The sequence below is a fragment of the Cebidichthys violaceus genome, unplaced genomic scaffold, assembly GCF_023349555.1.
Source record: "Cebidichthys violaceus isolate CVI_PGR_0920_01 unplaced genomic scaffold, fCebVio1.0.p SCAF_8, whole genome shotgun sequence".
Taxonomy (NCBI): Eukaryota; Metazoa; Chordata; class Actinopteri; order Perciformes; family Stichaeidae; genus Cebidichthys; species Cebidichthys violaceus.
Window position 1 is genome coordinate 2,038,436 of NW_027176964.1, and position 26,034 is coordinate 2,064,469.

At 42.2% G+C, this 26,034-nt stretch overlaps 3 protein-coding genes across 3 annotated transcripts; 2 read left to right on the top strand and 1 right to left on the bottom strand.

The window, feature by feature from the left end:
- Positions 1-4,021: 4,021 nt before the first annotated feature.
- Positions 4,022-6,375, top strand: LOC137892644 (zinc finger and SCAN domain-containing protein 2-like). Its single transcript, XM_068737935.1, has 2 exons — positions 4,022-4,296; positions 5,254-6,375. Exons 1-2 carry the CDS (start codon positions 4,122-4,124, stop codon positions 6,021-6,023), a joined length of 945 nt encoding a protein of 314 aa, XP_068594036.1. The 5' UTR covers positions 4,022-4,121; the 3' UTR covers positions 6,024-6,375.
- Positions 6,376-10,589: 4,214 nt separating this feature from the next.
- LOC137892638 (uncharacterized) lies at positions 10,590-18,555 on the top strand. Its single transcript, XM_068737924.1, has 5 exons — positions 10,590-10,799; positions 11,957-12,957; positions 14,468-14,623; positions 16,839-16,937; positions 17,670-18,555. The coding sequence occupies exons 1-5, from the start codon at positions 10,631-10,633 to the stop codon at positions 17,967-17,969; spliced, it is 1,725 nt and encodes a 574-aa protein (XP_068594025.1). The 5' UTR covers positions 10,590-10,630; the 3' UTR covers positions 17,970-18,555.
- A 400-nt stretch (positions 18,556-18,955) lies between these two features.
- Positions 18,956-25,897, bottom strand: blvra (biliverdin reductase A). Its single transcript, XM_068737939.1, has 7 exons — positions 25,716-25,897; positions 24,398-24,521; positions 23,522-23,641; positions 20,676-20,773; positions 19,881-19,988; positions 19,447-19,615; positions 18,956-19,362 (listed from the first exon to the last, which is right to left on the bottom strand). Exons 2-7 carry the CDS (start codon positions 24,514-24,516, stop codon positions 19,107-19,109), a joined length of 870 nt encoding a protein of 289 aa, XP_068594040.1. The 5' UTR covers positions 24,517-24,521; positions 25,716-25,897; the 3' UTR covers positions 18,956-19,106.
- Positions 25,898-26,034: the final 137 nt, after the last annotated feature.

Consider the following 26,034-nt stretch of genomic DNA (forward strand, 5'->3'; position numbering starts at 1 on the left):
GATCACGGAACAGAACACAGAACACAGAACAGAACACAGAGCACAGAACATGGAACACGGATCACGGAACAGAACACAGAACACAGAACAGAACACGGAACACAGAACACGGATCACAGAACAGAACACAGAACACAAACAGAACACGGAGCACAAATGGAACACGGAACACATACAGAACACACTCAGAACACACACATAACACAAAACACTCAAAGAACACACAAAACACAGAACACACAGATTACAGAACACAAAACAAACAAAACACGGAACACGGAACATACACAGAACACGGAACACAGAATACAGAACACAAACACAACACAGAACACACACACAAAAGAACACAGCACAGAACACAGAACAGAGAGCACAGAACACAGAACACAGAACACAGAACAGAGAGCACAGAACACAGAACTCAGAACAGAACACAGGGCACAGAACACAGAACACAGAACATGGAACACGGATCATGGATCACGGAACAGAACACAGAACAGAACACGGAACACGGAACACTGATCACGAATCACAGAACACAGAACACAGAACAGAACACGGAACACGGAATAGAAAAGAACACAGAACAGAACACGGAGCGCGGAACAGAGCACAAACAGAACACACACAGAACATGGAACACATACAGAACACAGAACACATAGAACACAGAATAAAGAACACAGAACACAGCACATTGAAGACATACAGAACAGAACACGGATCAGAACACGGAGCAGAACAGAGAACACAGAACACGGAACACACAACGCACACAGAAAATGGAACACACAAAGAACACAACACAGAACCGAACACATACACAACACAGAACATACACACAACACGGAACACAGAACACAGGACATGGAACACAGAAGACGGAACAGAACACGGAACACACAGCACACAGAACACAGAACGCACACAGAACATATTAACACACAGAACACAAACAGAACACAGAACACACAACACAGAAAACAGAAAACAGAACACAGAACACAGAACACACACAAGACAGAACAGAACACAGGACATGGAACACAGAAGACGGAACAGAACACGAAACAGAACACAGAACGAGGAATACGGAACAGAACACGGAACAGAACACGGAACACAGCACACGGAATGCACAGCACACAGAAAACAGAACACAGAACACATGTGTGTGTGTGTGTGTGTGTGTGTGTGTGTGTGTTATTATTCTCGCCTTGTTCCAGTCGGGATTAAAACAGTTGAAAGAGCGATTAAAAACTTCTTGATATACATGAAGCATGTGCCTTTAACGACACATTATCTCACTACTGAACGGAGATGAAGAGCCATGTTCTTCAGACACGCACCCTTGAGAGTCTCACCTGCGAGGATTTGGCATTTCTGTTTTTTTGCTGTATTGAAAACGTACCAAACACTTGTGAACCGTTACACCCCTAATTATATTATATACAGTATATATTCTCTTATCATACATTCAAATCATATATTCACTCATGTATGTCAGCGTTACTTTGCTCCTGTTACTTTTTTTATGCTGTGGGTGATTTTATTGAAGAACACCTTCTTACCACTTTGAATCATTTTTTGTATAGTTTTTTAATATGCCCCCAAGTCCATTTCACATGCCGGTGTTGCAGCTGAAAGAATAGGAATACATCTAAGCAACACATTCACTTAACGGAATACACACATGTAATTATATGAAGCAGTGATATTATAAATCTGTTAGTTTACACATTCACACAGTCGGTGATTTCTTGCCAGCTGTCCTTCCTGTATTTGTGATTTTAAACTTTGTTTGAGTCATTATGTGAGCCACACCCGAGTCCGACATATTTAGCTTGAGTGTTAGAATATCCTAAATATCATTTCAACAGGTGGATATTGCACATGTAACAGCTTTTTCTAAATAAGTACATAGAAGCTGTGTATTGAAAACATGTCATTGTGTCATTAAGGTCAAAGTGTCCATGGGTAAGGAGGAAGTTTGATGACACATTTTTATACATCATCAACAGGTTGACACATGTAATATAACTTTTGTCCCCTTCCACAGTCTGTATGTGTCTGTGGGTTTGTGTATGTGACAGGTGGACCGCATGGGCTGCAAAAGCTCCCCATATTTCTGGATGAACTGGAAAAGCCTTCACAGATGACCCTGAGCCCAGTGCCTGAAGCTTAAAACACACTGCTGCTTTTCTAATGTACACAAAATATTGTACTGCTCCATTTTCGAAAATTACATTGTTGTAGTCACGCACACACACACGTGTGCGCTATCAGACGTCACAGAGGCCATTTATGAACAACAATCATTCAACAAGTGTGTAGAAACTGATGTTCACTTGAAAGCAAAATCCATCCTTCTGTCCTTTTGGATGAATTTTTCAATACCCGATCATAAAGCTGATCCCTGGTTTTCAGATCCATGGGAACTTGCTTTTGACTTGCTATGGAAGCTAATTGAGAGTCAGGATTGTCCTGATGTGTTCCTCACATATGTTTTTATGTTTGAGTACGGAAAAAGACCGCACGCTGTGGCGTCCGCAACGAGGACAATGTCTCCAATTATCTTCATAACCAGCCCCAATATGGCCGCAGGTCTGAGACATTGTGGTTGAGACACTTGGAGGGCTCACAGACTGTTGGGCTTGTTGTAAGGTTGTTCTTTTATCTTGTCACTCTATGTGAAGGATTCCTGGGTGCTTCTGGTGACACACATTGCAATCCAAGCGAGTCCTGCAGTCTTTGCTTGTGTGGCCTACTTTCAAGCAACCAAAACAAATACCCTGTTCCTTGATAAAGTTTATTTTATCACAATGTCCTTTCACTTTAAACTGTGAGCATTTATCCAATGAGTGACAACTTTGTGAACAAAACAGACAGTTGTGAAGAGAGGAAGAACTTGGCCTTGTGTCCTGTGTACTGAGTGATGACTCCTTCTTTCACTGCAGTGACATTGGTGGCAAAGCTGCTTCCCTTTTTTCTTTGCCTCAAGTGACTAACGTTGGGGACCTTCAAGTTGGTGGGTTGTGAGTCCTGAATGTTGCAAAAAGTGGATGTGAGGCAATTCTGACTTGTTTTTCAATGAAGGCAACACAATCATTAAACAGTGCTCTCCGGCGACTTTGCTCTTGCAGATTACAAGTAACATTTCTCCACCTTTCCCTTAATTTATAAGGAAGTTTCAAGATGATGCTCCACATATTAGATGGTAGGTCCAGTTCCTTCATATGCATCATTTGCTCTGTTAGATTTGAGCATCCTCGAAGAAACAGGGAAAACGATTGCAATGCTTTAAGATCTTCACTTTTAACAGGTGTCCAGCTGAGAATCTTTTCCATACACATACGCAGATGTAATTTTGTTGTAATTTTGTATTCATTTCCAAAGTGCTCTGCTAGAAGATTTTTAGCTCTGTGGTATCCCTGATCTGAAGGTAGATGTTGACAACTGCACACCAAGTCTCTTGGCTGCCCCCTGGTGTATTGTTCGAGAAAGTGTAAACAGTCACTCCAATTAGTTGTCTTCTCCTCCACTCCATTTTCAAAAGCAAATTTGCAGACAGGATTGCTAAAAGATCACAAAATATGAAGCATATAATGAACATTCCATTTGCACTGATAAAAATAAAACACTATTTCTATTGGGAAAAGTAAAAACACATGTATGTGCACATTGGAATTTAGTTATAAATACTGAACACATGTTTCTGCAAATATATTGAAGAAAGAGTAAGTTTACCCTTACAGGGTGACAGAGGCTTGAATGGGATTTGGAAATGGAGATATGGTGTGGGGAAACTCAGAGAGAGGCAATAGATTCATTATTAATAATTAAGGATTGATAGAATATCGTTTTTGTTTTGTTTTTTAAATCATATTTAATTTTGACAGACGAAGGTAAACTAGATCCCGATCTACACGATCTGCTACGGTAGGTGGCGCTGCGCCCCTAGAAATAAGAAAAAGAAGAAGAAAAAGAAGAAGGAGAAGAAGAAAAAAAGAAAGAAAGAAAAAAGAAGTAGGCGCGTGAGTAAACGCTTTAGCTCAAAGTAACGACACGCGGTCGTCTTTGAGCTTCTTTTTCTCTGCTTTGAACACCGGTAGAAAATGTCGAGACTCCAGAGTGTGAAAGTGTTCGTGTGCCAGCGGCTCACTGCAGCCGTGGAGGAGATAATCGGCCACTTAGAGTCCACAATGACCGAGTATGAAGAGGAGATGGAGTGCCGCCATCGCAAGCTGCTGGATTCCGTTTCCACACGCGAGGAGAAGCTGCAAACAGCCGGTCAGTAAGAACACGTCCGCTGTGTCGGTGCTGCTGCTCTGAGTCAATGACACCGCGACTACAGGATACACGCTGAGCTGCTAGCTCAGGCTAACCACAGTAGTACTGTGATGCTAGCAGTAAACAACTAGTTGTTCTATGAAGCTTTGTTTACGTAGCCCGGCAGGATGTGCGGTCGTGCAGGTGTCTCTGTTGTGCTCACGCACACCAGGTGTTCTCAAACTGTTTGGGACCAGAGGTTTATCCAAGGATGTTTGTGTGTTTTTTATTGGCAATAGGACAATGTACATTAATTAACATGAGCACCTCAGTCAGTTATGTAAATGTACCAGATTTAGCCATATGCTGAGTTTCTCCTGCAGTTCCTGGCACGTGGATGGCTTATTATACACATTACAATTAAACATACAAAAGCACATAAGCACTCTTGCACCAAGCAATCCAGCATTCACAGCAGAGGGGAGGTCATGCAGCATGGCAACACACACAGCAGAGCACGAACATGGATGTGGATGCACCTCAACATCTGATCTAGCCACACGTTAAATGACTGACGAAGTATTAAGACATAAGGTGTATCAAACACTTAACATCACAACGACATAACCACCAACGTTACTCCAGACAATCACGACATCCTCATGGTCAGTTTTTCTAATATTTCTACACCCCATATAAGGTCAAGATGAATTTTATTGTCACGACCAAAGTACACATTTGGCACGTATGCAAATATATCGTTCTCACCAACAACGTATACAACGAGCGAGACACGGTTAAATCAAGTCACTAAGGAACTAGCTAAAAAGAGACAGGTATACAACACGACAAAGTAATCCCAGGTAATACTATAAACAGAAAGTATTAAACAAGATGGTAAGAACTACAGTATATCATTGACGGTGCTTATTGATAGTGATATGGAGTTTGGGTTAACTTGAACTTGATTTTCTGCAGATGTCCAGCTTCATTTGTTGATTAAAGAAGAGCAGCAGGATTTGAGGCCCAGCCTGGACCAGGAGGACGCAGTGCGCCCCCACATTAAAGAGGAACAGGAGGATTTCTGGACCAGTAAAAGCCAGCTACCAGCACTGCAGGAGGATACCTCAGAGCTCCCGTTCACTCCTGTCCCTGTGAAGAGCGAGGATGACCAAGAGAAACCTCAGTCCCTACCGCCTCATCAAAGACAAACTGACCAAGACAGAGAAGCAGAGCCTCCAGCCAGCAGCTCAGCTGAACACATGGAAACAGACGCTGATGGAGAGAACGGTGGAGGATCTCAACCAGACGGGGTTTCACCTGCTTTTAAATGTCTGTCTGGACCTGCTAAAAAGACTTCACAGTGTTCTGGTGCTGTGACTGAAGACCACGATGATGATCAGAAGGAGATCAGGAAACCTGAGACAGATTTAAGTGATGTGGGACATTATACTGGTGATAAATTGTTTAGCTGCTCAAAATGTGGTAAAAGATTTGGCCAGAAGCACCATCTTCAGACACACATGAGATGTCACACTGGAGAGAAACCCTTTAGTTGTTCTCTTTGCGGTAAAAGATTCTCTCAGAAGGGAAATCTGACACAACACATGAGAATCCACACAAGGGACAAACCAATTAGTTGTTCGGTTTGTGGCGAAAGATTTACACAAAAAGGAAATCTGACACAACACATGACGGTCCACAGAAGAGAGAACTTTGTTGGTGAGAGATTGACAAAGGGATGCTGAGAGAACTCGACAGCCTTTGTTCCGAAGCATTCAGTTCACAGTGACGGCAGCAGTAAATGAAGTTAGCGGCTGCTGGTTGAGGTTGTCAGCAGTAGTGAGGCAATGATCTTCTCACTGTCTTAAACTCCATCGGGTCATTCAGATAGTAGTAACAATCCATTTTCAATGTTCAGATGTCGGCCTGTCATCTGCCCAGACAATTGTTGTTGTTTTTTGCTGCAGTTTACGTTCCTTTTTATGCAAATTTCTAGAAAATGCAACTCAGGAATGCACTACTGTTTTATTTTTTAATTTTTTCATGAATTACAAATGAGTGTTAATGACAATAAATGATCCTTGAGTCCTTTATGGATGATCCGAGTCATTTTATCTGATTTTTATACTCTGAACATGGCGCTGCATCCCGTTCTCCTTACACATTTTTTTTTTTTAGTAGTATCAACATAGACATGCAACTGTCGCTCAGGACGTGATAAAAAGAATAAATACAATTAATTTGTCACTTTTCTCAACGAGGCTCCGAAGTGTTTTACAGAAAACAAAAATGGCAGATAAAAATCCAAACCGCAGCTGGAGCCTTTAGTCCACTAATCATACGTTAGTGTTTTATTTTGCTGACTCCTGTCCTTTTGAAATTGTTGACTTGCCTTGTCTTTGGCAAAGATGTAGTCCCCCAAACTGCTCCTGATGGCCAGCACCCAGCACCCCCACATCTGCGCTGTGAATGGGTTTTTGGATAAAAAATACAAAATAAATGCAGTCCATTTAAAAAGACAAATTCTAAAGACAGTTATTACTTCTTTTTTTTTGTAAATTCAACATTTCTGTATAATTGTCTATGGATGATGTCCTTGAGTCCCTTATTAAAGCTCAGGTTTACCTTTCAACATTTGCAATTAACTGAAGGTGAAAATAACTAAAACTCAAAGATGTCTGTTCACCTTTTGTTGGCTGAGAAAACAAAACGCTAAAGTTTTAGAAGCAGCCTAATTAGTGTTCACAACCTGTAACATAATAGTCAGGAATCAAGTTCAAGGTTACTTCTTTTTTTTTTTTTTTTTTATCTTAAAGTTACAAGGAACTTTAATTTTGTGCGGATTTAGGCGGCCCCAACAGACTAAAGTGTTTCTGAACACCAGATTGCCTTTAGAAAACCTCTCATTCTACTGCAGCAGTGTCTGATAGTCTACCCTCATTGACTGTGTTCTGGTTTGCCCGTACCTCCCTTCACTCCAGTAGGCTTAGCAACATGGCCTCAGGCAATGTGGCGTTGGCTCCCAGTGGGGACCGGTGGAGCATTGAGACGACCAAAATGTTAACTCCCAGACCAGACAACGCTGTGGCAGCGACCTAAAGCACGTCCTGCTTTATGGTCTGTTTGACTCTAAATGGAGCATGATTTACTAAATGAACATCATGCTGTATTGAAGAAGACTTGAAACTAGAGATTGAGACCATAAACTCATGTTTACAATGTTTACTGAGGTAATAAATCAAGAGACTTCTTTTTGCCACCACAGGAGTTGCCCCCTAATGGCCATTAGAAAGTATGCAAGTTCAAGGCACTTCTGCTTTGGCTTTTCAGAACTGGAGGTTTCTGCCTGTCTTCAGGGTATAACTGTTGCATAGTGGCCTTATTGTTGACAATATTAGACATAGTGATTTGTGTGCAAAGTGTTGTAATCTATAGCCTAGTGGACTGCCTTGGCTTGCATCCATAGAATCGTGTCGGCCTATGTTGTGCAGAGCAGGTCGTCCTCTAATCGGAAGATCAGGGGCTCATGTCGTCCAGTCCGCTTATGGAAGAATCCATGGGCAAGATACTGAACCCCAAATATCTCCCGGAGGCAGTGCCATCAGTGTGTGAATGTGCTTTAGTTTAGATCCTGAGGGCAGGTGGAAGTATATGCTGAAATGTTTATGTGGCTTCATATTCATAGGCCAAACTAAGCAAACGCTGAAACTGAGATAAGATGAACATAAAGCAGCAATAAGAAATGAAAACCGTGGTTCTGCTGCCTCTCTTAAATTCACAGGTATTGAGAGTCATTCCCAACTCTAGGGGTGACAATAGAGATTTCTTCTTAAATATATTTTGTCTACCTTTATTCTAGTTTTTGGTATGTGTGTTATTATGAGGATATTCATATTCTTTGTAGTCATAGAGTAAATAATAGAGAAGGTATGCTGTGTTGCATTCTGGGTCTACTCATCCTCTGCTGTACTTTGACATTAATTGTATCTCATGGAAATGTTATATGTACAGTATGTCTAATTTTATCCGGTACAACAATTACTGTTGACTTTTTGTGTTGCATTTGTTTTGGGAAATGTTGGATTCTCCGCTAATCAGCATCTGATTATTTAAAGGCAACCTGTGAAACGCATTGTTAGTCCTTCTTGTTGTTGATGTAATCTGTAAATAAAATGGTGTCCTGGTGTGCGCTGAAACTTTGGTTTCTTTTGGTTTATTGCGTATTACCCTGCACCAGCTGCACCCAGGAGAGAAGCACTGCTGTGCACAGTGGTTGTTGGTGTAGGGCCCATCTGGAGCTACAGTCCTGCTTTGTCTGCACTGATTGGAGTGTCTTTGAGGCTGCTGCTACAGACCTGGATGAGCTCACTGACACTGTGACATCGAACATCAGTTTTTGTGAGGACATATGTGTGCCGACTAAAACCTTCTGCACATACAGTATAACAACAATAAACCCTGGCTAAGGAGGAGGCATACAGAAGTGGGGACAGGATTCTGTACAACCAGGCCAGAAACACATTGACGAGGGAGATCAAGGCATCAAAGAGGAGCTACACTGAAAAGCTGGAAAAAAATCGGCCATCGGTCATCGGCCTCATCAGGGACGGTGATGAGTCTGCGTACAGACGGGAGGTTGAACAGCTGGTCCTCTGGTGTGGTCAGAACAACCCAGAGCTAAACAAGCTCAAAACTGTGGAGATGACAGTGGACTTCAGGAGGAGCCCCCCCCCCCCCCATACTCAACAGCGCTGTGTCTGCGGTGGAGACCTTCAGGTTTCTGGGATCCACAATCTCCCAGGACCTGAAGTGGGCCCCAAACATCAACACCATCAGGATAAAGGCCAGCAGAGGTTGTGCTCCCTGCACCAGATCAGGAAGTTCAACCTGCCTCAGGAGCTGCCGATTCTGTTTTACTCAGCCATCATCCAGTCTGCTCTCTGCTCCTCTCTCACTGTGTGGTTTGGATCGGCCACCAAACAGGACAGAAACAGACTACAATGGACTGTCAGGTCTGCAGAGAGGATCATTGGTTCCAGCCTGCCCTCCATCCTGACTCTGGAGGTGTACAACGGGCAGGCTAAAGTAAATACTCAAGTACAGCACTTGAAACGTTTCACCACCAGCTTGTGTCCCATCACACCCTGGACACAAGCTGTTCCAACTCCTCCCCTCTGGTAGGCGCCACAGAGCTCTGTACGCCAAACCCACCAGACACAGGAACAGCTTCTTTCCACTGGCCGTCACTCTGATGAACAATGAATCAGTCATACTGCACTACTACCTCCATTCTGCACAATCACCTTCATTCCATTGACACTGTTGTTGTATTGTTGTATAAGGCTGCGTTCATATATATATATATATATATATATACAGTATATATATATACAGTATATATATATATATATATATATATATATATATATACAGTATATATATATATATATATTGTACATAGTCGTTAAATGTTTATGCTTACATCTGTTCTACTTTTTTTTAATATATATATATTTACATTTTTTCCTGTTTATTTGTAAATTTTGTGTATGTACGTGGAGAGCAACGAAAAACCGGAGTCAAATTCCTTGTATGCGTACGCGTACATGGCCAATAAAGCTGATTCTGATTCTGATGACGGTGACATTAGATAATGTTTTGTGTATGGTGCAGCAGCCAAGACGCACTTAAACAAAATTGATAGAGTACAAAACAAAGCATTGAAAATGCATCCAGTGCAAGTTGGGCAATGTGGATTTTGGGATTCCAGGCAACATTAGGAGAAGTACCCTTTGATCAATGTAATTGGAGCCGTCTGCAGGGGCGTGGGAATGAAAAGACCAGACAGAGTGTATGCTGTGTTGATTCGGTAGCAGTAATTCCCAGTATACAAATTATAAAATCCAATAGGAAGATTTAATGTTGGGGATCCAGCAACGTTTATTTAGAATACGTAGGGGTGGAAGTACATTTATGCTTGGTCCCTGCTTTTATAGGCTCATATTCCTTTTTGTAGAGGGGTGGCTGAGGAGATGCTCAAGAAAGAATGATGACAGAAATATTTAAGTCAATGGTAAGACAGATGGGACAGGGATAACTGGGCTAATAAATATCAGCGTATGCAGAAAAGCATTAATGTGTAAGGTGTGTTTAAAGGAAACAGAAGGGAGGAGAACGTTCTAATTAGATGAAGGTACAACCACACAGGATTAATAACACATTGTCCCCGGCACGGTAGGTGGCGGTATGCACATTACAAGCAGCGGTTGCAACCCAACAAAAACAACAAACGAAGAAGAAGAAGAAGAAGAATATCGCTACCACGTTTTTCACAGCTGCTTTTCTCCTGAAAATGGCCACACTCAAGACGCTGAGAACTTTTATCACCCAGCGGCTCGCTGTGGCTGTGGAGGAGATATCCGGGATGCTGGAAACAACCATATCAAACTACGAAGACGAGATTAACCGCCAGCGCAAACTGCTGGAAGATGAGAGGTCTGAGTTCCAGATCAACAAAGCAGGTTTGAAGAAGTTTCTTTCCGACTGTGTTGACTCTGCTGGTCTCGTTACATGCACATCTCGGTTCTTTACTGTTTATCAAGGTTTGTTATATTTAATCTAACTGACTGAAGCTGGAACGGTGGTTCTGCTGTGTTTGCGAAACGACAGTTTAGCTTCCCGCGGCTGTTTTAAGCCAACCCACAGTAAGGGCGGAAGTTGAGCATTTACAGCCTTCAGAGTAAAAGCGTAAAATAAAACTGAGACCAACAGAGTCGCTGTCGTCGGTAATTCACCAAGAGCTCAGTAGCATCAATCGAAAATGATTTTTTTTTTTTTTTTTTTTTTTTTTATTGGATTGCTAGAATCCTACACTGCGAACTGAAGCCAAGCTGTTATCTTTCACAGTGCCACCGGAAGTAATTCTGAACCTAAAACAACAACATGTCCGCACGAGGTTTGTCTCTGCTAACCTTACAGGAGAAATACATTATATGGACCCTGAACATGTCCATGTTTACAGAAGCAAAATGAGGTGATATATTAGTTAGTCCATGTGGGATGGAGAGGTGACTATATTTAGCAGATGAGCATTTTTGGGTGAAGCAATTTGTGCCTCTGGTTCTGCCCATAGACTGGATTCTGTTGTAGGAATAGACTGAACATAAGAAGTGGACGTATCATTGTGACGTCACCCACTGGTTTGTGATCAAATAACCACTAAGATGACAATAATAAGGTAAAAGGATAACATTAAGAACTTTTGATTGGTTTACATGGACTGAGGGACAGAGCTTTGAAGCCCAGAATGTTATATGGCACCTAAGTGCATTCAATGGGATTAGTTTTGACAGATATTATTGTATGTCATTTTTCCGAAAAGGAAACCCAATTAGTTGTTCCATCTAATTTTTGATGTTGTATATTCAATGTTGCTCCTTAACAATGCAAAAACAATCAATAGCTGCAGCGGCATACTCCCTAATGAATATTTCTAGTACCCAGAAAGACAACAAGTAAACCAACTTTATAAGTCAACTTGGTTGTTTCAAAAGGCCAAAAATGCAGTTTGTAGTTACCTGTTTTTTCTGAGAAAGAGGGATATAATATTGGGAAGCGATTTAAAAGAAACACCTTTAACTCTGTCAATATTTAACAGTTTCTGTTTTTTTTTTTACAGATATGCAACAAGCAATGAGATTTCGAGTCATCATTGATCATGACATCAAGAAGATAACTTTCCAAAATGGCCTCCCCTCATCTGTGGAGGACTTCATTAAAGTGTTAAAACAAGCTTTTTCCATCACCACAGAAATAGGTCTTCAGTACAAAGATGCTGACTTTGATGACTTCTTCACGCTAACCGCTACAAAGCACCTGAAGGATAAAGACACGCTTAAAGTAGTGCACGTGTCTCCGTTCACAATAATGACCATGGTCCCTCGGGAACGCAACCCTGACACATCCGACGTGTCTTCTGTGGATGATATGCTCTCTGTGGATTCACAGGACGCTCTGCTTCTCAGTCCCCCTTCAACTGACAGGCAGAACCAGTGGCCCGCTGTCTTTCCCATTCCAACCTTCTCCTACAACACTGAGATGGCGCTGAGGCAAGGCAACGAAAAGTTCCTAAAAGATGGAATCCCGCTGACGACACCAAGGGACAAATCGGACATCCTGGAGCGTCTGGCGGAGGCCATGTTTTCCTACACAGCTTATCCCAATGATCATCAGAGGACTGCAGTGGCACAGGCACTGATAGAGAAGCATCCCTGCTTGAGGGAGCCCGGCTCCTATAACGGATGTTACGGGTGGCAGCAAAGCCTAAAATTCAAATGTGCAAACTACCGGAACAAACTTAAAGCACACGGAAACCCTGAACTTCTAATAAATTCACTGAAACACAAGCAGGAGGGCGACAGGAAACCTAACAAAAGCCTCAAGAAACCAAGGAAATGTGAGGTGAACTACCTCCCCCCACATCCAGCAGGGGAAACGGACGACAGCCTGGAGAACCTGAGACTTGGGCTCATTGCAGCGCGCACCACAAAAGGCAATGGTCAGATGATGAACGACATGATGTGCAGGACGTACAGCTTCAGAAGAAGGGAGGTGGTCTGCCAGGCCATGCAGGTGTCTGAGCTAAAGGAGAGATGGCCTGTCCTCTTTGATCCAGTACAAGTAAGTAAGCTAACTATAATCACACATTACTCTTGTTGTGTAGAACAGTGGCTCTCAAACTGGAGTTAGGAACCTACAATTGTTTGTGAAGGTGGGAAACTGTAGAAATGTTCATTATGCATAGGGATGGGTATCGTTTGGTTTTTTTCCGATACCGGTGCTAAAACGATACTTTTAAAACGATACCGGTGCCTGAACCAATACTTTAAAAAAAAAACACACAAAACAACAATTGACGACATTAAAGAAAGACTTTTTTTTATTGCCAAGGCAATTTGTTTTCTTCAAATTGAACAATATATTAACTGTTAACAGTATACTTAAATAAAAATAAATAAACTTCAGCAATTCTTTTGCAGAAATATGAACATATTTGCCAAGGCACCGAAAGGAAGCACCGAACATATTTCAATCAACTCAGGCACCGAAAGGAAGCACCGAAATCTGCTTTGCGTTTCGGTCCGGTATGGCACCGGTTTTCGGTACCCAACCCTAATTATGCATATATAATACTAACAAGAGGCTATTTGATAATGTTTTCAATGGCCTTCTATTGGTTGGGGAATTTAGACAGGGTTACAGCACAAAAACATCCAGAGAGCACGGACACAGGCTGAGGCTGGAGTTCAAGATCAGCCGTCCCCCTAGCGTTAGCCTTTAGCTTATTATTAATGGTTTCAATTAGCCGACAGCATTGAAGTCCAAATAGCAATCACCAACTCTGTTGTGTCTGCAGTGTGTGTGGAGCCCTCAGGGCCACGGTAAGCTGCCGGTCAGCAGTGTTAATGCAGTAACAGAATGCTGCAGACCATTCCTGAAGACTGGGTAGCGACGCACAGGAGATTTTATAAGGGTCGCAGAAAACATAGAATATATCCCACTAAATGCCACATACTGGTCCCTTTTAATGTGCATGTGTATAGATTTCCAATAATGCATGCATAACACTAAATAGTGATTTGTCAAAGTTTGAAATGTCTGGTTTACCTGTTTTTTAAGATGTTTTAAGGTGATGCGGAAATGGTCAGGAACAGTAAATGATTCACAAATTCGTCCTTCTCCCGATTTATAGATGAGGCCTATTTGGAATTGGGTTGTGATGGTTTATTTTTAAAAGCGGGTCTACAAGAGGAGACATGGAGGCACAACATAGGGAAATCAGAGGAGCGACGCATTAACCAAAGGAAGATGGAAACCATAACCACATAACCTCTGGTTGGTCTAAGGACAAAGAGGCACATTATTTACATATTTATTCTGTTTACTCGGTACTGACTAGGAGGGGGTTGGCTTGTTGTGGGTCAGATCCCCTTCAGAACAACCCCTCCAGGAGGGTTCTGTTGTACTGGGCCTGAGGAGCAGCTTTCTATTACATGGGCTTAGTGGGGATCAGGTCCTCTGACTCCCAAGCTCAACAAAGTCTGTTCCTACTGCAGCAGTATTGCTACATTATATGGGAACGTGTCTGTGTGACTTTGTACGACTTCTGTACTAAACCTGTGTCTTCCAGATAAATGAAGAGTTCCGGAGGTGCACCACGATCCCCCTGGAGTCCACCTTCACCTCGCAGCTGGACAGGTACACGCCAAAGTTCCTGAAGCTATTCAACTTAAAGGGAGGAGCTGTTGGACTGCGCATGAGGAACGTGTGGATCGACCTGATAAAGGTGAGGTTAAAGTGGGAGAAAGTGACCACGGTCAAATAATAAAGTCAATCTAGATTTGTTTCAATAGATAAAATATCACATTAAGACACCAAGATCTTAAGGAAAAACATGAACAATATCAAAAGGGGGCGACTAGCTCACTAGGCTAAGTGGGTTGTCTGGGAACCGGAGGGTCCCTGGGACGCTGAGCTGAGTCGAAGGGTCCTTGAGCAAGACACTGTCCCCCTAGCGGCTCCCCGGGCGCCTGTCATGGGCAGCCCAAATGCAGAGAAAAATGTCCCCCTCAACGGGATAAAATATAGTGTAATAAAAATAAATAAAAGCTTTTGACATTTGGACAATTCTGCAAGTGTTGCATTTTCGTCAGTCGGATGGTGAGTACTTCTGTTCTGGAACGTGCTCAGAACCCCCTTAAGGTCAATATACAGTGCTGTGAAAAAGTATTTGCCCCCTTCCTGGTTTCTTATTTTTTTGCATATTTGTCACACTTAAATGTTTCAGATCATCAAACTAATTTTTATATTAGACAAAGATAACCCGAGTAAATACAAAATGCAGTTTTTAAATGATGATTTCATTTATTAAGGGAGAAAAGCTATCCAAACCTACTTGGGCCTATGTGAAAAAGTAATTGCCTCCCCCTTGATAAATCATGAATGAACTGTGATTTTTTTGGAAAGCTGAGTTCAATTTCACTATCCACACCCAGCCCTGATTACTGCCAGACCTGTTGAATCAAGAAATCACTTAAATAGAACCTGTCTGACAAAGTGAAGTTGGCTAAAAGATCTCAAAAAGCGACACATCATGCCGCGATGTAAAGAAATTCAAGAACAGATGAGAAACAAAGTAACTGACATGAATCAGTCTGGAAAGACCCCAGAACAACATCTGAAGAACTGCAGGCCTCACTCGCCTCAGTTAAGGTCAGTGTTCATGACTCAACAATAAGAAAGAGACTGGGCACAAATAGCACCCATGGGAGAGTTCCAAGGCGAAAGCCACTGCTGACCAAAAAGAACACAAAGGCTCGTCTCACATTTGCCAAAAAACATCTTGATAATCCCCGAGACTTTTTGGCAAATATTCTGTGGACTGACGAGACAAAAGTTGAACTTTTTGGAAGGTGTGCGTTCCGTTACATCTGGCGTAAAACTGACACAGCATTTCATAAAAACAACATCATACCAACAGTCACACATGGTGGTGGTAGTGTGATGGTTTGGGGCTGCTTTGCAGCTTCAGGACCTGAACGACTTGCCATAATTGATGGAACCATGAATTCTGCTCTCTACCAGAACATCCTGAAGGAGAATGTCCAGCCATCAGTTCGTGACCTCAAACTCAAGCACACTTTGGTTATGCAGCAGGACAATGATCCAAAACACACCAGCAAGTCCACCTCTGAATGGCTCAAAAAAGCAAAATGAAGGTTCTGGAGTGGCGTAGTCAAAGTCTGGACTTAAATCTGATTGAGATGCTGTGGCATGACCTTCAACAAGCCGTTTCTGATCGAAAACCATCCATTGTGGCTGAATTAAAACAATTCTGCAAAGAAGAGTGGGCCAAAATTCCTCCACAGCGACATGAAAGACTCATTGCCAGTTATCGCAAACGCTGGATTGCAATTGTTGCCGCCAAGGGTGACAAAACCAGTTATCAGGTTTAGGGGGCAATTACTTTTTCACATAGGGCCAAGTAGGTTTGGATAGCTTTTCTCCCTTAATAAATGAAATCATCATCTAAAAACTGCATTTTGTATTTACTCGGGTTATCTTTGTCTAATATCAAAATTTGTTTGATGATCTGACACATTTAAGTGTGACAAATATGCAAAACAATAAGAAACCAGGAAGGGGGCAAATACTTCACAGCACTGTAGCTAGGAGAGCCATACATCCTCTGCACAGGGTCTGTAGTTGAGTTTCATGAGGCTGTGATTATCCTAAATCTTACTATGAATGAACACTAGTGGGCCCATTGGAGCCACAAGCTCTCCAGACAACTTGTACAATTCAGTTGCTGACTTTTTAGGAACCCCCTTGTGCTGAAACCCTTTTTAGAACAGGCAACAAATATATTGACGTTCTTTTAGCATTCATGGTTTCATATGATACCAGTACCTTTACTCTAAAACTGAGCCTACGGTTGTTCAAGACCCACTGTTCCATGTCGTTGTCAGCTTATGAAATCTGATTGTGATGATTACCTGCAGGACCCACATGCCTCAGTGGTGAAGAAGAGGGACGTGACTCTGAGGTGCCTCATTGAGTACTTGGGGGAGAACGTGCAGGAGCTCGTCTCTGACTGCTTTGTAAGTACTGTCTTCATTACTGTGTGGTGCTCTGGTGGCACACTAACGGCTTCAGAAATCATCTTCAGGGTCCACCGTTCATTAAACATCACCGTTAGTTCTGGACTATGAAAATACGGCATGCACTTAAAAACATCGCAACACTGAGAATGTAAACACAAACACTCCCATGCACTTCAACATACTGTTTCCATAAGGAAGCTAAACCGGTAATAATCCTCTCTATATCTATTTTATGTATTTCAATTCATTTTGATTCATATGGAACAACAAAATGTTCAATATTAAATTAAAGACATCTGAAATAATCATAAGAAAATGACATTTTGAGATAAAAGCAAACATATCTTTTATGAAATATTGTTATTAAAGAAATAACTAGTAAAGTTTGAATTGCTTCAATTATTTTACAAATCATTTATTTGTTATATTTTTCAGAATGATTTAAAGTTATTTAGTGTGGATGTTTGCAGCCTCTGGATTGAGTCCCTAGAGAACCTGGTCTGACAGTCTACCCGGCTCAGTCCTGGTTCTCCGGTGTCTCACTTGGGCCAGAGTGCAGCTGTAGTTATTACAGTTATTAATAATACAATCGTTGAGTCTAATGTAAACCTATAGCGCAGCCTGGACACTGTAAGAAAGTGGAACCATTTGAATAGTTTTGTCTCTTTACTCTCAACACACTGAAATACATGTTGTGAAGTGGATTACATGAGTATCCATGTTTTCTAGAGCACAGACGAGGATAAAGTGCACCAGGACCTTAAAACGCAGAGCATGAGGATCTATGTGTGTCAGCAGCCGGACGCAGTGGGCATCATCATCAATGGCACTCCGGTGCTGACGGGTCTGGATAGCATGTCCAGAGCCTGCTGCCTCCTCCTGGGCCTGACCTATGCCTTAAATCTGGATTATCCTCCCAAACTTGCCAAAACGTTTGAAGTCTTCCAAAGACTGTTTGTGGGACTTGATACGATGCAGCCGAAACCAACATGCAGGTACATCAGCCTGAAGAACAAACTGCTCACATGAGCCACCACTGTGTGCGTTAGTGCTATATTCAGGAGCTGTAACGGTGTATTTGATATGGATTGTAATGAATGTTCATTGTTTGTAATAACTGATAATGGGCGAGTTCAAACATCGAGCGGTACTTCAGAGTTTTGAGGAACATTTTCAAATATCCAGAGCAGTTCCAGCTGTGACACCTCTGTAATGTGGTTCCCCTTGTCGGTCAGTTCACGCAAATGAGCCCCAACAAAGACTCCACCGGGTTTGGTTATCGTGCGGTTCTTGCTGAGAAGGCGTGTTGTAGAAGCTCTGAAGAGTTTCAGGTGAGCTGCATCTTTACTTATCAGACAGGTTACTGTAAATCACAGCTTTGTATTTAGATGTACTCATTGTTCTATTTGAGGTCAAATAATACTGAAACTTTTTAAAGTTATAGAACGGCTGCTTTTATAAGTTTTGTAAGCTGATTTGTGTTGAGGGTACTGGGGAGACTGTCCACTCTGGTTTACATAATGTAAATGAATAGTTGTTTCAGTATATTAGTGCATGTTTGATAAACCGTTCACTCAACTTGGATTACTCTAAAGACAATTCTGAAAAATGTCAACGGTTGTGAAGACAGTTTTTATTTTTTCACTTTGATGGGTTGGTGATTGAAATGATTAACATAAAATGAATTTGCTAGATGATGAACATATTATGCTATTGTGATGCTTCTGTGCATCAGCCACATGGAAGCTGAGTGTCACGCTGCAGCTCAATCAGTCACACATGAAGAGTTTATATAACAGGTTTATATTCAAAGTGTCATGAAGCCGTACAACTACTGGTAAAACGATACTGCAAATAGCTTCGATGTTGTGTATAAGACGAGCTCTAGTGTGTGTCAGTGAGATACAGTAGATTCTAGAGAACTGGTTCGTATGTTTCCAGTCGTTCTCTCAGGCACCCATGTGGAAATATGTGCGGCTCATGTCAAAGTGTTCAGTTCAATTACTGCTTTCAACCAGTATTCATTCTTTTTTTAATGAAAGATTAAGGAATAATTTTTAAAAAAAAAAATTCAACATACAATGCAAAAACTTAAGGGCATGGTGATGAAATATGAAGATACGCTCATGTTTAAAATTTGAGGGTTATTTCATGGAGACTCCACATTTAACTTGAGCAGACTTCTCGTATCCTCTCTGCTAATTGCAAACAGTGTAGCACCCTGGTTCTCTCTCTCTGGAGCTCCTCGGCACTCACTTGGCCCGCCAGCTTGGCAGAGAAGTGGATCAGGTCCTGCATGAAGAGGCCCACACCCCCTCTAGGTGCCGGTGGGATCTGGGTCAGAGTGCAGGAGTCAAAGCGGAAGTTGATGTTCTTGGCCCTGGGGAGGTCCGGCCCCCGCTCCTCAATCCACGTCAGAGGTCTAGAAGGACACCGATTAAATGAATGGTTAAAACCGTCTCCACAGCCGGCCAATGTACAAGGACACACACACACACCCTCTCACCTGCCGTCAGCAGTTAGCAGTGTTGCAGTCATCTTGCTGTAGTTGTTACTAGAGTCTTCCTCCACGGTTGCTACAGAGACCGACAGCTCACCGAACAACTCGACCAACCAGGTGAGGCGAGCGATGCCACTGAATGCTGGGAAACCAAATCCAGGCTTCAGAGCTCCACCTTCAACAAATGACAGAATGCACACGTGATCACATTTCCCTATTGAGGTTTAGCTGGAGTTCCAACCCTAAAATGCCGTCTTTTCGGACGACTGTCACATTCCCCTGGTGTGACTGTCGGGAGTGTTTTCAACAGTGTGCAGCATGACATGATAAACTGGAAAACACTCCAGCACTTAAACATCACATTACTCTCAACTCCCATTTGAAGACAGATGAATGTTTTGGTGAAAGCTGTGTCAAAGAGAAACAGTCCCGTCTCTTACCTGTGAAATGAAGAGTACCTTCCTGCAGGATTTTACCCTCTACCGCTTTCTTCAGTTCTTTGTAGTCTTCTGTCAGCAGCTCAATGTGCTCCTCGTGGAGAATCACTCCTGAGACAGACAGACAGACAGACAGACAGACAGACAGACAGACAGACAGACACTAACTGTTGGTTGGGTGTGTGTATTTGCAAAAATGTCATTGAACCCAAGCACTGATCTGAGGACGTAGTCATTGATGAAGTGCAATCAGGACTGTGGAATCTTAACCCAAATTGAGTTTGTTTTTGTAATAATGTAAGATGTTCATTACCCCACAAACATGTCATCAATAGTACAGAGTCTGAAACAAATTGATGTACTTCCACTGCGGAGGAGACTTATTACTGCACTGAGCACCACCATTGGATGGTCTATGCAGCTCATCCAGCCCAGCTGGTCCTCCACCTTCCTACGTTTTCTGAAGCTCCTCACACTGCACTGGTTCTGGTTCCTTGGGGCTGCTGAAGTCCTATCCAAGACACCGGTGCTGAGAATGGCCCTGGTCAAACTACAACCCCCAGCAGATCCGCTAGGCTCCGCTACCGTCAGTCAGCATGGATTACCTCACTATCGCTCTACAAAGACTCGACTGTTTGCTGGCTCCACAATGAGGGAGCAGCAGAACCACTACCCATCTTCAGACTGCACTGTGGCCCAGAAAATGAGAAACAAAACCTTTTTTTCTTATTGTTGCACTGGACATAGATCAGCAGGAGCACATGGGAGAACTTACATACTGTTAGAAATTAGCATCACCTTTTGTCTGGGCTAAATCCCAGAGCTCCACAGCAGCCTTGTAGTTCATGGTCATGGGATACTCGACACAGACGTGTTTTCCTGCCTGCAGGAAAGTTCTGATGAGACAAGAGGAAGGAGTTCTCTTTATCAAAATTGGTATGGAAAAAGAGAACCGATCAGCTCCACAACATGTGACGTTGCCTATTTACACGTTGAGCAGCATTAGCTAGGGTCCTTGGTCGTTTTTCTTTATGGATTTTCCCCCAAATTCACCGTTTTACATTTTAATTTTCCTGAATTCTGTGTTATGCAATTTAAGCACATTTGGCCATCACAAAATGTGTGGTGAACATGTGGTGGATGGACTAAATTTTAACAATTAATAAGGCATTATCTAAAATTGAATTAATGTCGATGAATTTGATGTAGCACTAGTTTTCTTTACCAAAGAAAGTCATTCAGTAGTTATAAAACAAGCATTCCATGCTCTAAATCAGGGGTGTCAAACTCATTTTCACCTCAGGCCACATCAGCATCATGGTTGTAACTGTAAGACTCCCGAACACAGACATGTCAAACTCAAGGCCCGCCACGCCATTTTATGTGGCCCGCGAATCCGGCAGCAAAAAAAAAAGTTTTTATTAAAAAAAAATTATGAAAGTTAGACTTAAAATAAAAATATCCCCATGGTCGAAATAATGAGATAGCATTTTGTTGTCTGTGTGCCGACATATCACAACAGGTGGACAGGAGAGGCATCAGCCCCTAAAGCAGTTTTCCAACAAGTAATTGAGTTGAAAATGATCGACAAATAATCCCAAAATGTCCACGAAGAGAACAATTGATGCAGAGGGAAGAAAATGTTATGAAAGATGGGAAAGCGAATACATGTTTGTGCTTCAAGGAGAAAAAAACAGTCTGTCTTCTGTGCTATGAGGCAGAGTCTGTGATGAAGGAATACAATCTACGTCGGCATTTTGACACCAAACGCGGAGCTAAATTTAGCCTCCAAGAAAAAAAAATTAAATTATCCAAGAATTAAAAGGCAGACTGCAATCGCAGCAGAATATATTTACAAAAGCTAGAGCCCAGTGCATGCTAAAGGTCTGTGAGCCGGTGAGCTCCGACCAGATACAGACTTTTACAAATGTCAGTTTGTGAAGAAACACCATCGCAGACCGAGTTCAGGAACTAGCAGGCAATCTAACAACACAGCTAGCTGAAGAGACGAGCAGGTACTGGTCTTTTTCATTAGCTGTTGATGAAAGCACAGACAACATGGACACATCATACATCTATCAGTGTTTATAAGAGGCTGAAGGCAGACCTGACCGTCAGTGAGGAGCTCTTGGATGGAGCTGCATGAACGGGACATTAGTGATGCAGAGAGAGGACAAGAATAGCTTTGAACAAAGTGAATGTAATAACTTGTGCTTGATGATATTTATCTTTGTTATTTTCTTTAAAAGTTTGATCTTTGATAGAGTAATGTGGGTTTCTTAACCCTAAATTAAAAGGATTTATGTTACAATAACAGAAATATAATTTTACATTTATATAACTGCATGTACAATCTTTTTACACTTGAATAAACAATCAAATGCAGAGACCATTATTTAACAGTATGTTAGGGAGTAGTTACATTTATACAGTCTTACAGTTACAACTGGCCCTTTGAGGGCGACCATAATGCTGATGTGGCCCAGAGTGAAAATGAGTTTGACACCCCTGCCCTAACATATTGTTAAATAACGGTCTCTGCATTTGATTATGGGTTTTTTTTAATCCGGAATGAAAAAATAATCGTAAAAGAATATTTAATACATTAGTCATCAGAATAATCTAATGGAAAACATAAACGTGTGAGATTTATTGATAGAAGAATGATGGTTGGGAGCAGCCTTAGGCTCAAGTGGTCTAGTGTGAACGCGCTGCCCGTCTCAGAGGCGTCAGCGTCGTCTGTAGCGGTCTCCAGTCTTATTAGTGCTCCTTGGACAGCAGCTTGACATTGTGTTAATCCTGCCCCTGGCGCTGATTGGCTACTTGTTAGTCCCCCCCCGCTGCTCTTATTGGTCGATAACTTTGTAAATAAGAAACCCATAGACTGTATGTAAGAAGTCATTGTGACGTCACCCATTGGTTCACCATTATTAAGCCTCGAGTTTGTTGATTTCGCCCGTCACCATCGTGGACTACGGCCATCGCCATCTTGTTTTTTTTGCACCCGATGAACAGAAAAAACTATATTTGGAATATGGAGTCGTGACTTCGAGACGCCGGATACGTCTCAGGTAGCGTCAGCAACCTGTCAATCACAGTAGCCCCGCCCTAAAGCATACCCTGCTTTATGGTCTGTTTGACTCTAAATGGACCATAATGTACTAAATGAACATCATGCTGCATTGAAGAAAACTTGAAACTAGAGATTGAGACCATAAACTCATGTTTACAATGTTTACTGAGGTAATAAATCAAGAGAGAAGTAGAGTCATTTTCTCATAGACTTCTATACAACCAGAGGAGTCGCCCCCTGATGGACACTAGAGAGAATGCAGCTTTAAGACACGAAGCATCGGCTTCACTCGGCAGAACCGGAGATTGCCGTCTGGTTCATGCAACAATACCAGACAAATGAGTCGACTTGAACGCGGTGGAGTTGACTGACTGATAAATTGTTCCGGCTCTCATGAGCATACCTGATCCAAAGGGCGCTAGGCACTGAATGGGTTATTTATTATGAGAATGATGCACATCATATACTTTATAACTGAACACCAGAGATTTTGGAACGTCGATTAACTGAACATAACTATTTAATGAGACACAGATCAAGTATAGAGACTTTTTGCAGACTTGCACATTACCTGACGTTGTCCTCGTGCGACGCATTCTCAGTGCAGACGAACGCCACATGAATGTCTTCTCTACCCACAGCTTCTTCTACTGAGATCTGACTCACACCCTGCTGAGGGTCCAAGCTTCTCCTGTTGACAGAAACACAGTCAGCTTGATAACGACAGGAATGCTACTTTGATCAAAGACATTGGCGTCTTTCAAGATGATACAGTGAACTTTATCCGACTATGCATTATAACACTGCTCCTACCATTTCACAAACAGCATGTGGTGAAATAGCTCTATTTTGAAAAAGCCAGATAGGGTTTGTCCATATTAATCATACTGTATTAATAGAATAGCGGGTCTGGGTTAATAAAATATACTGCATGTGTTTTAAGTACTAGTTCTAAGACTCTTTTGGACCGTAAACTACAATGATCGAATCACAGTTTGTAGTTTATTTGGCCCACCTATAGAAATAATGGAATCCAACAGCCCTGCAATAAATTAAGTTTTATTATGTTTTTGTATGTAACTATAAAGCAAGGAGTCTCTGTAGTGTGTGTGTGTGTGTGTGTGTGTGTGTGTGTGTGTGTGTGTGTGTGTGTGTGTGTGTGTGTGTGTGTGTGTGTGTGTGTGTGTGTGTGTGTGTGTGCTCATATCTAGAGAACTGTTCATTCACTCTATTTCACACTTGGCTGGTGTATTGCTGGACAGTAAAGGACATGCAGTGTTGAAGTTGGTGCAATGTTCAATATAAACTTTTAAAAAAAACAAGCGACAGCACTCAGTTCACCCTTGCTGCCGGTTGGTGGATGTACCAATGATAGAACCGCCTCCGCACGGCTAGGACAGGAATGCTTGTGTTTATCTGTGCATGCTGACAGTCGTGTGTGGGTTACCTGGATATGAACCCTCTGACACTGAGTTCTGCTGCAGGACTGCCAAGCAGAGGAGCCAACATATCTCTGATCCTCACCCAGCCTGCTGTGCCGATGCCGACAACCACCGCCCCAAACATTCTGACTGAAAAACAAAGAAATAATAAATAAAAGAGAAGAGATGGAGAGTAAAGTGGGTTAAATCAGGTGTCCCGGATATATGAAGAATATAATTATGGATAGCCAAGTGAACCCTTTTATCTCATAACTTTCCCATTTGGTAAATCATGTGCGGGTAAAACTGGAATTAGAAGTTAGAAGAAGCTAGAAATTAAAACAAGTATAGCAGAGCATCATAGCAACATCAGGCTTAACAATATGAATTCCTCAGTAGCTGACCATTTATTAAAATAGTATCATCTTATTTCATCTGGGCCCAGCTGAACTAAACCTGCCCATCAGGGCTGAGAGTTTGGGTTGCAGGGAGCACTGTTTAAACAGCGTTATGTGAGAACGCGGTGGTGGACCTGGTGCACTATGAGAGCTAACTTAAATCATACATCTATGAAGAGCTTTGTGCTCTCTTAAACAATTGAATCATAAACATGAAAGTGTGAGGAATTTATTGTTTTTGAAGATATCCTTTTATGATTATGCTTTTTTTTTCCAGGGGCTCGAGATGTTTGACAATTCACAAAAACTAGCAGTTATTAGACACTTCAGGACGTGGCAGGTTGGGATAAAGTTACTGCTTTGTTGACAAATGCTCTCTTTAAGAACACATTACAGTTTTTCACATATATATTTTTTTCGCCATTTTGATGATTTTCATTTTTACAACACAAGATAAAACGTCTAAAAAGTGCTGGTGTCTACCCACAATTAAAAACCTGAAATCATAAAGTGCACTTCTGATCAGGGTTCACACGAGACACATCCAGTTCATGCAAAGCCTTTAGTGGAACACACTGTGTGTAAGAGGGACCGCCAGAGTCACATTTGGTGACTCCGCGACATTTTGATGAGTCAATGATGGGAACTATACACGTTACATAATGTGTAGCTGTCTGCTATAGCTGATAACTACACTATAGATTCTTACTCTGTAGGCTCAACCCAGCAAAAGAAGAACAAAGAAATAAAAGCATTTTAACAGCAAGTCACAGCTTGAAATCAGAAAGCCAAACTAGCCAGCAGTGTCCACACGGACCCCGGTAATATGAGGACCCCGTACCAACGTGAACGGCGACAGTTGGAGGTGACTTGCAGCGAGCGGAGTAAAGCTCGTAGGTGCCTTTTGTTCATCGACGTTCAGCGGAACACGTCGCTGTTCGCTTACCTGGTTTTCACGGAGCTCGTTCGCAACTCACAAGAAGAAGAGTTCTATCTGTTACAGTTGTCCGTCTGTAGATGCTTCCTTGCTAGAGATGACATAACAGGTAGCTCGCGCTTGCCGGCGAGAGGGTTAGACGCGCGGAGTGTATCACTCACCCAGTCGGCCGTGGTTATATCACTTCCACGCGCACGCGCGCCTCGCGCCGGATTCACTACGGCGAGTAGTGAAGTTTGAGGCGCGCTCGCTGTGCTGCAGCGGTGAGACCGACCTAGTGCTGGGAAAGGGGCGGAGCTGGGTTTTTAGGTCCCTCCTCATTAATAAA

Coding starts and splice junctions, on each gene's coding strand:
- LOC137892644 (XM_068737935.1), top strand. CDS start 4,122: ATGTCGAGACTCCAGAGTGTGAAAGTGTTCGTGTGCCAGCGGCTCACT. Junction 4,297..5,253: donor GGAGAAGCTGCAAACAGCCG/GTCAGTAAGAAC, acceptor GATTTTCTGCAG/ATGTCCAGCTTCATTTGTTG.
- LOC137892638 (XM_068737924.1), top strand. CDS start 10,631: ATGGCCACACTCAAGACGCTGAGAACTTTTATCACCCAGCGGCTCGCT. Junction 12,958..14,467: donor TCCTCTTTGATCCAGTACAA/GTAAGTAAGCTA, acceptor TGTGTCTTCCAG/ATAAATGAAGAGTTCCGGAG. Junction 16,938..17,669: donor AGCTCGTCTCTGACTGCTTT/GTAAGTACTGTC, acceptor CATGTTTTCTAG/AGCACAGACGAGGATAAAGT.
- blvra (XM_068737939.1), bottom strand. CDS start 24,516: ATGTTTGGGGCGGTGGTTGTCGGCATCGGCACAGCAGGCTGGGTGAGG. Junction 20,774..23,521: donor TCGCACGAGGACAACGTCAG/GTAATGTGCAAG, acceptor TTGTCTCATCAG/AACTTTCCTGCAGGCAGGAA. Junction 19,989..20,675: donor GGATTTAGCCCAGACAAAAG/GTGATGCTAATT, acceptor TGTCTGTCTCAG/GAGTGATTCTCCACGAGGAG.